Below are 13,923 nucleotides of genomic sequence, written 5' to 3'. Positions count from 1 at the left end.
CGGCTGGTTGCAGGAGGTGGGTTCCCGGGTTTGTGGCTCAGCCTGAGGGTCGCTCGGTGTGACCCGGCTTTCCTAAAAATTCGAGAGGTCTGCCGGAGTCACCGGGGCTTTGGCAGAAAGCAATGGAGAGCGAAATCTTTGCCCCGTAAGGAATACTCTTTGACCTTTTTCAGAATTTAGTGATCCTTGCTTTTTTTTATCCCTTTGCTGTCCGTGCCTTTCGGCTTGGTGCCCGCGCTAGGTTTGCTATGTGTAATTTTGTTTGAGAAGCAGCATTCCCTCATAGCTTTTTGTCTTGTCTTTCAGGGAGGGAGTTGCTTTCCGGTAATAGTAAAGAAGCACGATACTGAATGAGAACGCACCAGCAGCATCCTCGTTAGTTGGAGCCTGACTCTTTCTGCTTAATGTTGGTTTCTTTGTCATCAGGTCTGCTAAAAAATGACAGAATATAAACTTGTTGTCGTTGGAGCTGGTGGTGTAGGCAAGAGCGCCTTGACAATACAGCTAATTCAGAATCACTTTGTGGATGAATATGACCCAACAATAGAGGTAAACAGTTTCACCTTATACTTTTTGTGCAGAGAGATTATCAGTAATAATGGCAGCTGATTGCATTTGGACATTTACCACAAAAACATAGAACAAGGCTTTGTAATGAAAAAGAGCTCAAAGATAATGGTTAGCATCGGACCAGCATTGGAGAGGAAATTGCTGTGCTTCTTGATCTGGCTGCAGAACAACAGCTACAGTAAAAAAATAATAGTTTTGATCAATTAAACTATATTATTAATTGCCATGTTTTGTTGGACAGTTTGGATGTATGTTTTTAGGATCTTAGTGACAAAGTATTTGCCAAACTCACTTGAAAATGCCTGGCGAAACTCTTCATGGCTTTGCATGCAGCCTCTTAAATGTAACTTTTCTTTTTGGTATCAAGGAAGAAAAATTTGTAGTTCTGAGATGTATGTGTCAAGCCTTCTCAGCTCCTATCATTAGGATCTGTTTCACATGGTGAGAAATGTGTTCTGGAATTTTATGGTGAATGAGGCAAAAATTTGGAGCCTGTTTGTGGTTTTTTTTGTTTATTGTTTTTGGTTTGGTGTTTTTTTTAAAAAAAAAAACCACATCAGTGTGAGTTTCCTTTTCTAGGAAGAAAGTTTTAAGATAGCTGCTGTAGTGGATTCTTTGCAATATGTGGTATAGTTCCTATGAATCTGAAATTGTACTTAAACTTTAAGAGTTGTGATATTTTGAAGGTTATTGATGAGCAGGCAAGGCCTGCCTTTTAAATATAAGAAAAATACCAGTGTTGTCTGAAGTCTACTGGGGATCATTGGATTTAATAACCTCAGACCGTATAGAAGGAGAAATGACACCATAATTTACCCAGGGTTTTTATGATCCCAGCACTGAAGCTCTGTAGCTTATGACTTCATTTATGTGTTTACACAAGGAGACACTTCCAAGCTCACTTGAAGGAATTGCAGGGCTTTAAATCTAGGCTTGAAATGGTGACTCGGAAAGTGGCTGTGTAGTCATTTTCAGGTAGACATAAGTGAAAGGAGCCAGTGCCCTGAGATGGTAGGAAGGTGTCTCTCTTTAGTGAAGTACAGGCCTGAGTTCATGTGCCCTAAATAGAAATGTGTTGGCTTGAGTGTACTTCAGTGTGCCTGTGTGTCGTCTTGGCTCCCTGTTGCATGGCCAAGTACCCTCGCGTATGCTTGTGGAAGGTTTTAGGAACAGACCTATGGAGAGGAAGAGTGACCTGCTCTAGGAGAGCAGGTCTTTTGATTGCTAAGATATGAAATCTTAAAACAACTACAGCCTCTATAACGTCTGTAAAAACCAGAAAACGCACAACTCACTGAGGGGAACAAGCAAAATGGGATTTTACTCTTTCCTGCAGAAGGAACTTTGGGGGATGTCGGTCTTTGTAGTACTCACTCATAATCTGTTTCTCTTAGGTTTGAGGTGTGTTTACACATTACAAAAAGTATTGTGGAGGTTCTGTGTTAGAAGTTGTCATATAAAGCCAGAATGGTGTAAACAGTTTAGGAACACAAAAAATTCAATGCCAGGACTCTTAGGTCACCTGAGGCGTTTTGCTAATCAACAAGCTGAGTATTTTGAGGAATACCAAATACATTTTAATGTAAAAAAATAAAATGAAAATACAGTTCCTTATAAGAAGAACCTAAAATCCCAGAACTGTGGCTTTGGTTTGGTAGTGTGCAGGATGACTGCACCACTGTGGTGTGGTCCAGAATCAGCATGTTCCTTCTGCATGAAAGGAATCACAGTCTTTTGGGTGGAAAAGACTTTTAAGACCAAGTCCTAGCACAGAATCTTGAACCTAATGGTTCACCAGCATCAGCAGCTTGTTCCATGCAGCATACTCATCTTCTGCAGTTCCCTGAAGTTCTTGTTTGAGCACCAGTTACCATTTTTGTCTTGTAAATTCTGAGAGCGTGAGGATGGAGACTGTATCTTCCTGCTCACGGTAAAGCGCCTTGTGTGCTCACAGTGCTATAGAGTGATCACATAGGTAAGCTCGTAGGGAAGAAATAATGCAGGTATAGTGAGAGTGGTCTGTGATTTGGAGTGGCAGACAGGTCCCAGAGAATGGGCTTGTGATTGGGTTTAAATGCTTCAATCCTTGCCTGGGCAGAAAACCCTTCGGTTGGGAAGGGTTGCGTCACCGTGCTTCTGTGTATGTGCAGCTGCGGTGCTAGGGGCTGATCAGACAGCAGTGGCTATGGAGTGGTTTTTGTGCAGTGTGAGGAAATAAAGCTAAAGTTGCTTTGGCTGGTAAATAATAACAGTTAAGGCTGTTTCACAGTGTCACTGCTATTGTTTCTCACTGACTACTGTTTCTTTCATTGCCATACGGCTGTTGCCAAAGTACTAATTTTACCTTCACAGATCAATAATCAAGCTAAATATTTTGGGGTAGGCAGAGAAAAGAGTTCAGTGTTTGTTAGCTACAATAGATTCCACAGCTACACAGCTACGGAATAATTGTAAATCTGTCCTGCGATTAACAAAATTAAACTCAACACTTGTAAAATTCTCATGTTGTAAAGATGCAATGTGGTTGAAAAGAGGAAAAAAATACACTAGTTACTTAATCACAGATGCATTTACAATGTTAATGTTGTTGCTTATTTCAGTGGAATAGACTTAATGATTCAACAAATGAGCTATTTGGAAAATGTCAAGTTTCATGGCCTGCTTTTATTATGCCTGAGCATAGCAGATGATGGGGAGCAGGGGGAGGAATTAAAATGAGTGCATGATCCTGTTATCCAAATATACGTACAAAATTATGAAACACACATAAAATATCTTATTTGAAGTAGATGTCCAAGCACAGATTTGTAGCAAAGCAATTTTAAGTGGATTTTTTTTAACTGTGTGCGCACTAACCCTTGTAAATCGGACCTAATACACAGACCAGTTGGACTAGTGCCCTCTACTGGTCGAGGCTTGTTAAAGCTTTATTTGCAATACCTTGTTTAATAACATAATTTTGAATTATTTTTTTTTAAGGCTGCAGCATGTATTAGTGCTGAATCTATGCCATATTTTACATGTCCTAGAGAAAGAAAGCCTTTCTAGCTGCCTGTCCTCCTTCAACTGGATTAGCAAAATCCCTTGACTGATTTAGGAATACTGGTATTTAAGTTGGTGTTCTTAAATGACCTATGTACCTGTGAAACTTCCACCAGTATTTAGTGATAGCTTAGTTGTAGTAGCTGTGTTATTGTGATATTAAGTTGCTGGTATAATGGATTTTTACAAGATAACAGTTACTTGCTTAGATGGGATTTATTAAGCAGTGGGGTTTTTTTTAGATAAATGCCACGTGTAGCATATAGCTGAAGTTTCCTGTCATATTTTCTAATTGGTGCTTGTGAACAGATGGAATTATTACTCCTTTAGCATAATTCCAGTTAATTTTTGTGGCTTGTGAAATGCCCGTAAAAGCAGGTTAAGTGATTAAGAAACTAAAACTTTTTGATATAGATATGCTGAGTCTGTATACTGGGGAAAAACTGCAAATTCATATTTGGTATTATCTACTACTCCAAATGAATTTGTAGGTTTTATTTTGTTTTTACTTAATAGCCTTATACTGGCTGTTTATTGTTTCTTCATTGCATTCATTGCTGCATAGCTTCCGATGTGCAATAAAGCTACTGCATTTTCTGTAAATTAGGAAATTTATAGAAATTATTGTCTATAATTTAGGAAACACTAAAATAGATTGGAAGGTTAGGTTTTTTTGGTTGTTGAAGGGGATCCTGGCCATTTGGGTTCTGCAGTTGCATTTTGAAGCAGAAGTGCCTCAAGTACTGTAGTGGCATAACTTTTCTTTTTGGTACATCTGACGTTGTTTTGTAGGACTTGATAATTTTTACAGTATGGTAAGATAAAAGCTGTTTGTTTATTTTTCCATTGGGATTCACCACGATGGGGCTGGGGGTCCCAGTAGCCTGAGCTTTTAATGTGGTGCTTCAGTTTTCTTTCCTATAGTGACAAACATGATTTCAGGTTTGATATTTTGTAGGGGAGGGGCAAAAAAAGCTAAGTGTTGATTATTTCAGTAGCTTAGAAGACAATAATTAGCTTGAAATTTCTCTCTCACGTCTTTCTTTTCCTTTTACCTCAAATCCCCTTTTTCTAGTTAGTGACAAAATTTTCTCTACAGAAGTTGGCAAAACAAATATCTCACAGCGCTCCTTCTTCTTGTGCCTGTGCTGGGCTTTATGCTGCTGCATCTTTGCTACTGCTGCTAACATGGTAGGCATCCTAAAGCCAGCAGCTCTTTAAAGTGATTTCCTTTTCTCTTAAAATTTACTTTCTTTGAAAATTACTTAAAAAGCTTTTGTTTAGAGCTCAGTTGAGGGGAATTTCATTTCCTTTGAAGTGCTAAGATGTAAAGGAATAATACAGGCTTTTCAAGAACCGTTTGGTATTTTCAAATTAGCAGTCACATTGCAAGAAGAGGAAATGGAAGCTTTGTAAATATGCCTACTATAATGATAGAAGGTCTGCTAGCACTTCACTGTGAACTGTAATGAAGAAGTATCATAGGACTTGGGAGATCTGCTATTGAATTTGGGTGCATTGGAATAAAGATGCATCCTTTGGGTTTTTTTTGGTGTGGGTTATTCCCCCCCCCCGTGAGCAATGAAATAGAATATGAACCCTATTTTAATACATGTTGGAGCTAGTGTATTTGTCTCAGCTGTATCAATATTTTAAGTATGGCTTATGTATTTCTAAAGTAAGTTATCTATTTCTTACTTGAATGCTGGATTTGCACTTCTGTGAAATAAATCTTTCCAAAATCATGCTGGAAGTAAACTTTTATCTTTAAGGTAAACAGTCATTATTGTTTTATCTGATACTGTTAAATGTCATTCAGGCTTAAGATAAATGTGAGATTGCAGAGTTTGTTTAGTCTTAAGATACTGATTCTATACAATTACTTCCTGCTTGTTTTTTAGCATAAGCAAGAGGAAAACAGAGAGCCTTTTGTGAAATTACAAATAGATAGAAAGTGTGCATGAGTAGGTGTACAGTGGCTTCAAATGGGTACAGAAGAAAGAAAGTCACTTGCTATTCATCTTGAAGTGGGCTAGAATTGCAACTTTAATTCCTTAATTCCCTTCCCAGTAGCTAAGGTCAGCTTCTGCATAGTGCTAAAAAGAACAGTAGCAATATTGTATTGATCTCTAGCTAAAGCATCTGAAAGGTAATACCAAGATTTTTGCCTTTATACCTTTTACTTGCTATGAGTACTGTTTACTAAGAATAATTCATGGCACTGCTCAATGACCTGTTTTTAAAGCTTATTGACACAGTTTCATTTTTAATATATAGATGTTTATAGAAAACAGAGTTCTCTGGAAAGTAGTGCTTATGTTATGTTATCACTAAAACTATGTACTCGTAGAAGCCTTGCACCAAAAAAGCTGTAAATAGGCATTAATATCTTGTTGCTTGGGCCTTTGTACAGATTTTAGCCATCTGAATCATTGACCTGGAAACTTTGAATTGATAGCACTGAAATAATTTGTTCCAACATCTCTGAACCCACCAGAGCTTTTATATGACTCTGTGCTGGTCTGTCATGGCTAAAGAGCTTGAACTTCAAATACATCAACTGAACTTTGATAACTTTGTAACAAATATGATTATATGCACCTGCTTAGGCATATAAAACAGGTTTCCTGTCCCAAACACCGAAGGCTTTTTATACATAATTTCCTTTTCAGTGGCATAGATTTTTGAAGTTGTTGTACTTCTGAACTTTCAGTTTTACTATTTTGTACATTGTTGTGGCACAGCACCTTTGTAAGCATCCATAGAATGAAGGTCAAATTTTACTTTAAAAAAAAAAAAAAAAGAAAAAAAAAGAAAAAAAAAGTAAATTGAGTAAACTTAAAGTCAACCTTTTTAAAACCAGGGTTACAAGTTTCTTCAATTCTTGTGTTAAAAGAGACAAAGGGGAGATGCTTTTGATCTGAATCCAGTTTGTACCTTTTTTCTTTTGTGCAAAATAAGAAATAAGAACACTGTTCTTTGTGTGTGTGTGTGTGCTCATACATGTCCTGTTACTTAAGATTCAGAATACAGATAAACATGTCCTTTCAGTGCTCTTTCTGCTTTGGGATGACTGTATGCATGTAAATATGGATCACTGTTTTCCTACTCTCATTTGCTCATCTGTAGAGTTGGATTATTAACTTCTAAGTGTTTTCAGTCATGCTTGATTACTGGTAAACAGCTTTAGTATCTCCTGAGTTGTATGTGTTTGAAATCTTGTTTGTGTTTAACCAAGATTTATGGGTTGCTTTTTTTCTTTTCTTAGGATTCCTACAGGAAGCAAGTAGTAATTGATGGAGAAACCTGTCTCTTGGATATTCTTGATACAGCAGGTCAAGAAGAATACAGTGCAATGAGGGACCAATATATGAGAACAGGGGAAGGCTTCCTGTGTGTATTTGCTATAAACAATACAAAGTCTTTTGAAGATATTCACCATTATAGGTGTGTGTTGAAAGATGAACAACTGACTCTTGTATTAGGTGGATAGGTTGCTTGTTCTTACACCAGATAATAGGATGACCTGGTCTGGAATAGCATCTAAGGGGAAATTTGCAAATTAGCAATATTGCAAATTGTTTGTGCATTTGTAGGTCTGTAACTTTGGATAATCTGAAAATCTGCTGCCTTGTTTGCAAGTTAGGTAGACAAAAGATCTGAAAGCTCTTCTGTTATAAACTAATGTGACTTAGTATTTCTGCCTGTTCATAGTGACTATCTAAAGGTGAGCTCTGCCCATTCCATAAATAAAATTGTCTTAAGATGGAAAAATGTAATGCAGTTGAAAATGTATAGACAGTAATGTCAGTTGTTAGCTTTTGTTCTGGGGGTGAAGGGGGAATACGTATGAAATGTTACTGAAAGACTAATGTGTGTGAGCCTTGGTCCCTAAGGAGGGGAGACACACACCAAGTTGGAGCTCCAGGATGACTGCTACCAAGTAACCTGTTACTAGTTTTCTCATGTTCTCTTTTTTTTACCCTTTTGTATAATTGAACTGAATATTATGAGTGTTGAGTACGAGAGATAAGTAGGAAGATTTATACCAAAGCTGATTAGGCTTGTTCTAGCATTAGCTGTTAAAAACTAAAAAAAAAAAAAAATTTAAAAAATCCCAAAAACGTAATGACATCAAAATCTATAGTAGTTTGCAAAATGCCAACCTCTTTTTTTCTCTTTGTTTTCTTTTAGTTATAAACTTGATGGTGACAAGATTGGTCAATTTATTTTTTTGATGGCTTCATAGATGATGGTAGGGCATAGTTGATGGATGGCATCATAGATGCTGGTAGGGCAGTGGATGTGGTAATGCAGTAAATGCAGTAAAGCATTTGACACCATCTCCCATAGCATCCTCATAGCTAAACTGAGGCAGTGTGGTCTGGATGATCGAGTAGTGAGGTGGATTGTGAACTGGTTGAAGGAAAGAAGTCAGAGAGTCGTGGTCAATGGGACAGAGTCTAGTTGGAGGCCTGTATCTAGTGGAGTTTCCCAGGGGTCTGTACTGGGACCAGTACTACTCAATATATTCATCAACAACCTGGACGGGGGAACAGAGTGCACTGTCAGCAAGTTTGCTGATGACACAAAACTGGGAGGAGTGGCTGACACTCCAGAAGGCTGTGCTGCCATTCAGTGAGACCTGGCCAGCCTGGAGAGTTGGGCAGAGAGAAACTTAATGAAATTCAACAAGGGCAAGTGTAGGGTCTTGCATCTGGGGAAGAACAACCCCATGTATCAGTGCAGGATGGGGACTGACCTGTTGAGGAATAGCACAGCAGAAAGGGACCTGGGGATGTTGGTGGACAGCAGGATGACCATGAGCCAGCAATGTGCCCTTGCAGCCAAGAAGGCCAATGGCATCCTGGGGTGTATCAGAAGGGTCAGTAGGTCGAGAGAGGTTCTCCTCCCCCTCTACTCTGCCCTGGTGAGACCGCATCTGGAATATTGTGTTCAGTTCTGGGCCCCGCAGTTCAAGAAGGACAGGGCATTGCTTGAAAGAGTCCAGCACAGAGCCACAAAGATGATTGAGGGAGTGGAACATCTCTCTTATGAGGAGCGGCTGAGGGAGCCGAGTCTCTTTAGCTTGGAGAAGAGGACACTGAGGGGTGACCTCATTAATGTTTATAAATTTGTAAAGGGCGAGTGTCAGGGGGAAGGAGCCAGGCTCTTCTCAGTGACAGCCAGTGACAGGACAAGGGGCAATGGGAGCAAGCTGGAGCATAGGAGGTTCAATCTGAACATGAGGAAAAACTTTTTTACTGTAAGGGTGACAGAGCACTGGACCAGGCTGCCCAGAGAGGTTGTGGAGTCTCCTTCTCTGGAGACATTCAAAACCCGCCTGGACGCGTTCCTGTGTGACCTAGTCTAGGTGATCCTGCTCTGGCAGGGGGGTTGGACTGGATGGTCTTTCGACGTCCCTTCCAACTCCTAAGATTCTGTGATTCTAATAGTATATGTGCAGTAAATTAACATAAAGAATGATGCTGGAATTTGTTAATTTAATTTTGTTTCATTGATTTAAAATCTACCCTATAAACTATGAATATTAATATCTGTACATAAAGTATGGTTGTTTTTTTTTTTTCTTTTTAGGGAACAAATAAAGAGAGTTAAAGACTCTGAAGATGTCCCAATGGTGCTAGTGGGAAACAAATGTGATTTGCCTTCCAGAACAGTAGATACAAAACAAGCTCAGGATTTAGCAAGAAGTTATGGAATTCCTTTCATTGAAACATCAGCAAAGACAAGACAGGTAAAGCTCAAAATGTACTGGACACAAATGTAGAACTCTCATCTGAATTACCGACATGGTAGTTGTAGGCATTGAGAATTGCTTGGTTGTATCAATAGATACATTTCTCCAGAGCAGAAATTCTTCTGGTGTCTCTTCTTTCTGTCAGCTCACTGACAACTGGAAATTGTTTGCTAATGAGTGATTTGCTTCAGTTGCACAAACCCAAAGAATGAGCCCTGGCTTGCTATTACTCTCCACTGTCTGATGATTTTGGCATTCTTTATGTTGTGATAGGTTCTAATAGAATAAAAAGCACTTCTACTTGGAGGTGAAATGCTTTTTTCTTCCGCAAGAGGATTAAGCAGACAAACAGCTAATTAGTTTATTCTGTTTTAAGTCTTTTCATTAATAACAAAAGGAATTTTTCTGTGAGGCATTGATTCAGCATTAGTGGGACATGCTTGATACGCCTTCTCATAGCTAAGCAATTGACCATAAGTCTTTTTTGAAATTAGTGGATTGTTTGTGTAAACTGATGCTCTTCTTTCAGAGATCATTGTTTGTTTATTGTACTTCACTGGTACAGGTAAAAGAAGTGGCATTCGGGTCCTTTCGGAGTTTGCTGGGATAAAGGTGCACATAGTGGTACATCTGTGCATTCAGGAGAAGATAGGGTACACAGGTATAGGTGAATCTGGTTTTGAACTTCTGGAAGTAAGCATTCTTTTTGAAAAATGCTGATTTGTGGGGTTTTTTTTAAGAGTAAAGACTTGCTGTCAGTACAAATTAGATCAGGCCTGAGTGACCGAATAACTTACTCTCTGCATAATCAGAAGTGTTGCTGGTGAGTTATGAATTGGGAATTAGGTGTAGGAGAAGGAGGCAAACAAGAGGAGAATACTGCAGTTTGAGTAACTACTCAGTGTCACTTCTAAATAGATTCAGCTATTGGCAGAACTTCCTCATAGACAGTACATAATCTAATTTTGGTTATAAGAAATGAATGTTTTATTAGTGCAAATTTTCTGTACCCACCCACCATTTCTGACATGTTGAAACGTGGACTAATTAGTAAAAGTTTATGGAGGAATCAAAGGAATGCTAACTTTTGGCAATACAGAAAGTCTCTGTTAGGTAGGATTAAAAAAAAAAAGGCCCACAAAAAACTACACAAGTTTAATGGCCGAGAATAAATGAGGCCACAAGAGCGTTCTGAAGAATGTGGCATGTAAGCGGACTGCATAATTACAGTGCTCTTGTTTGGAAGGTCCTGTATTAGTGGCTGCCATTGAGATGTTAGGATAAGAATGGAAGAACTCTGAAATTGTTTGACGTTTGAAATAATAGGAGTTATGTACGAATGTCCTGATTTTACTTTGTTCAACCTGTTACATAGAGTGTCAGACTTTGTTTAGGAAGTATTCCTTTTGCGTGGCCACTTCTAATGAAGCTGTGTTGATACGGTGGTGTATTTTCAAAGATTTCATCTTCCCACCAGTTTACTCACACAAGCAGCCCCATCGTGCTAGTCAGTACAAAATCACATGCTCAAAAATCACCACTCCTGTTCAGTTTTATAGTCTTTGTTTACACAGAGGAGTATCTGCCTTTTTTGTCTTTCAGACTTGTAAGAGGTCTGCTGGAGGTTTGTACTTGTTTCAGAGGACAATAGATCAGTCATACGTGCACTGTCATTCTATAATTTGACTGCTTCTATCTGTGACTTAATGTTTCTGGAGGTGCCAACTGAAATGTTATAGAAGGGATCTGACTGGCTTTTGCTTTTCAAAGCTGAGCTTTGCACCCTATACAGATAAGGAGTCCCAAAAGGTGTCTCACGGATTTTGCAATAAAAATGCCCAGCAGACTCTTCGAGAATGTTGGCAGTAGGTATGGCTGCTGATTCTTTTGCAGTGCTGTTCATAACATGTTGTGTTATGGAACTGATCCATAAGAAGCTGTGTTAATAAAGTATTTTTGAGAAGACAAAAGGGAATTGAAGGAAGAACCCCATCTTTCATTACAACAAGATCATCTAAATACTAGTGTGGTTGTGTATACATACGCATTCACACTGTCATATATAAAAAACATATGCATATATATTTATATATGTACACACACATACACACCTTCTTCCAAAGTAACTTTTTAAGTTAGGAGATTCAAACCATTTCACGATCTGCATGTGGCAGAATTCAGTCCTTGACTAAAATCAATCAATAAAAATCTGGTCCTCTCTGGTTACATGCAGAACTCAGGAGTATGAACAAATGTAGCTGGCAGTCTGGTCTGTAGGAAGTCTGATACGAATACTTAGAAGTAGGAACCTTCTTTCTCTTTCCTGTACGCACTTGCCACCACACTGAAACATCAGCACTGCTGTGCTATTGAAGGGGCCCTCACCATCTTACCCCTTCAGCACTTCCCCGTGCCCCACGTCTGCTGGAGCTCAGAGAGAACCAGAAACATTTATGGAGAAGGACACGGGGGAGATGGAAATGGAAAGGAATTATCTGTGTAGTCTGTTTTGACTGCCAAGACACTTGTTTAAAATTAAGGCGTTGCATGCTCATGCAGAATGGTATCTCATGTTCAACTAACTTTTTAAGATTTTTCAGAAATTCATAGACAAGATCAAACATAGGAAAGATAAAAACTGAAATTAAGTGCAGAAGTAAGTTGTTCTAAAAGTTAGTGTGTTTTATTTGGTTCTGACTGGCAGTAGAGATGCAACCATTAACTTATTTCAAAAAGTTCCTGTGTTAAGCCAAATATCCGTGTGAATTTTCATACAAATCATTGAGTTCATCAGTGAAACATTTGCTTAGTGGACCCTACAACTTGGGTATAAAGCTATAGATTATTTTTTTTTTAATTAGACCACTGACTGAAATGAATAAAATGTAACTTACGAAAAATTGTGATAGTCCTATTTCTAAATGTAACTGTGTGTCAGTGCTGGTGGTTTTGTAAGGCGTGTTGCATCACTTGTACTCATCCTTTCACAATCCTTATGCAGAAGGGTATGAATTTCTTACGCTTATTTTGAGAGCTGTTTTTGCTTTTCTCTATTTGACGTAAGCTTTAAATTCAAATCCTTCCCTGTCCATGTTTCAACTGCCCTGCTAGCTTTGAATTTAAAGGAAAATCAGGTATATGGGCATTTTTGTAAGGATTCCCCAAAGTGTTAGGTCTTGATGTTGAGAATATCTCCTTAAACACCCTTTTGAAGTGTTGAATGAAGAAGTTGACCTAGATCATAAGGATGCTCTTAAAAAAGCATAGAGTAATTTCAGCTGTCTGATGTACAATAGGTTAGGCCCCAAACTTGTGACAAAAATAAATTGAGAACCTGTGCCTGGTCTGATGAATTAATCGGTGCAGTGTCTACACAATTTCATTCTTAGGTCTCAACTAAGATTGATGGATAACTGATAATTTAGACAGTTTTCTTGAACCGACATGAACTTTTTTAGGCATTTGTTGTATCCGTTTAGTGATACTGTATGTGTTTCACTCCAAGCCATTTTTAATGTCATTCATATGTGCAGGTTCCACTTTACAACTTTGTTTTCAATTATAACTTTCTCAGACTTAATGGTGTGGGTTGAGGTTTTTTTCATGTCACTTGTCTGTTGTAAGGTAAAACTCTTTCAAAAACGTTTAGTCCTTCCCAAGGGAAAAAAAAAGTTTTCATAATGTTGAAACAAATTCTGGCATCCGTCTTGTGTGCTCAGTGACTCCAGGATGCTGAGGAAACAGGCTTGTTATTTATCTAACGTAAAGATAAATTGGTGCAGCAAAAAAGGGATACGTGTGCACAACAGGTGAAATTTAGGTAGGACAGACAGCTGTAATTCTGGCACTTCTTAACTTTGGAGTGATTAACTTTGTAGCTTTAATGATGATTTTATGCAATACTTAGTATGAATTTACTGATGTATGTCTGATATTTAACCATCATAGATAACATGACCAGCTTAACTCCCCCTCTCTCCATAAGCTAGTGTAGGTTATGCATGTGGCTGAGTTGTAGTAACTGCTTCCAAACAGCCCTTTCAGGTGTGTCTGTTTTGGAGACAGACAAAAAAATTAAAATAAATAGCCTTAACCTGTAAGCTGAATGCCACATGAGACAGTGGATTTTTGCAGGTTTGCATATTCTTCAGCATTGGCTAAGATGACTTTGCCACTACAAAGTTTAATGTTGGGAGGGCTTTTATGCAAGTGAGTGGCATTCTCCTTGGCTGTCTCCTAGGAGTTGAAAGCATCCTGAAAATGTTGCCTCAAGGTCATGGGTTCTTTGGGCTGTTAAAGCAAATAGCAGTTTAGATTTGGCAGTTTTTAAAGGATATTTTTGCTTCCAGTTTTGACAGTTAACAGAACCGGTTGATCATATTTTAGATACAGCTGTCTATGCTCATTTAAGGGAAAAATAATGAAGAATCTTAAAATAATTTGGTATTAAAATGACTTCTTAAGTTTATAAGACTGGCACCTGACTCTTAAAAAATGCCACCTTGTGCTAATGCAATTAGCAAACGTCTCTGTACAGATTTTATTTCAGA

General features: G+C 38.4%; 1 protein-coding gene across 2 annotated transcripts in view; it reads left to right on the top strand.

Annotated features, from left to right (window-relative positions):
* The first annotated feature begins 201 nt into the window (after nucleotides 1-201).
* Nucleotides 202-13,923, top strand: part of KRAS (Kirsten rat sarcoma viral oncogene homolog) — a 22,222-nt gene continuing 8,500 nt past the window's right edge. Inside the window, exons 1-3 of one of the 2 annotated variants that reach the window (XM_010179855.1) lie at nucleotides 202-549; nucleotides 6,881-7,059; nucleotides 9,211-9,370. In XM_010179855.1, coding sequence (XP_010178157.1) covers nucleotides 439-549; nucleotides 6,881-7,059; nucleotides 9,211-9,370 — 450 coding nt within the window. In that variant the 5' untranslated portion in view covers nucleotides 202-438. The remainder of the gene's footprint in view (nucleotides 550-6,880; nucleotides 7,060-9,210; nucleotides 9,371-13,923) is intronic. The other variant, XM_010179854.1, reaches the window with a different exon arrangement.

Source organism: Mesitornis unicolor, unplaced genomic scaffold (genome assembly GCF_000695765.1).
Source record: "Mesitornis unicolor isolate BGI_N332 unplaced genomic scaffold, ASM69576v1 scaffold53972, whole genome shotgun sequence".
Lineage (NCBI taxonomy): Eukaryota > Metazoa > Chordata > Aves > Mesitornithiformes > Mesitornithidae > Mesitornis > Mesitornis unicolor.
The sequence above is the reverse complement of the archived record's forward strand: the minus strand, read 5'-3'. Positions and strand labels throughout refer to the sequence as shown.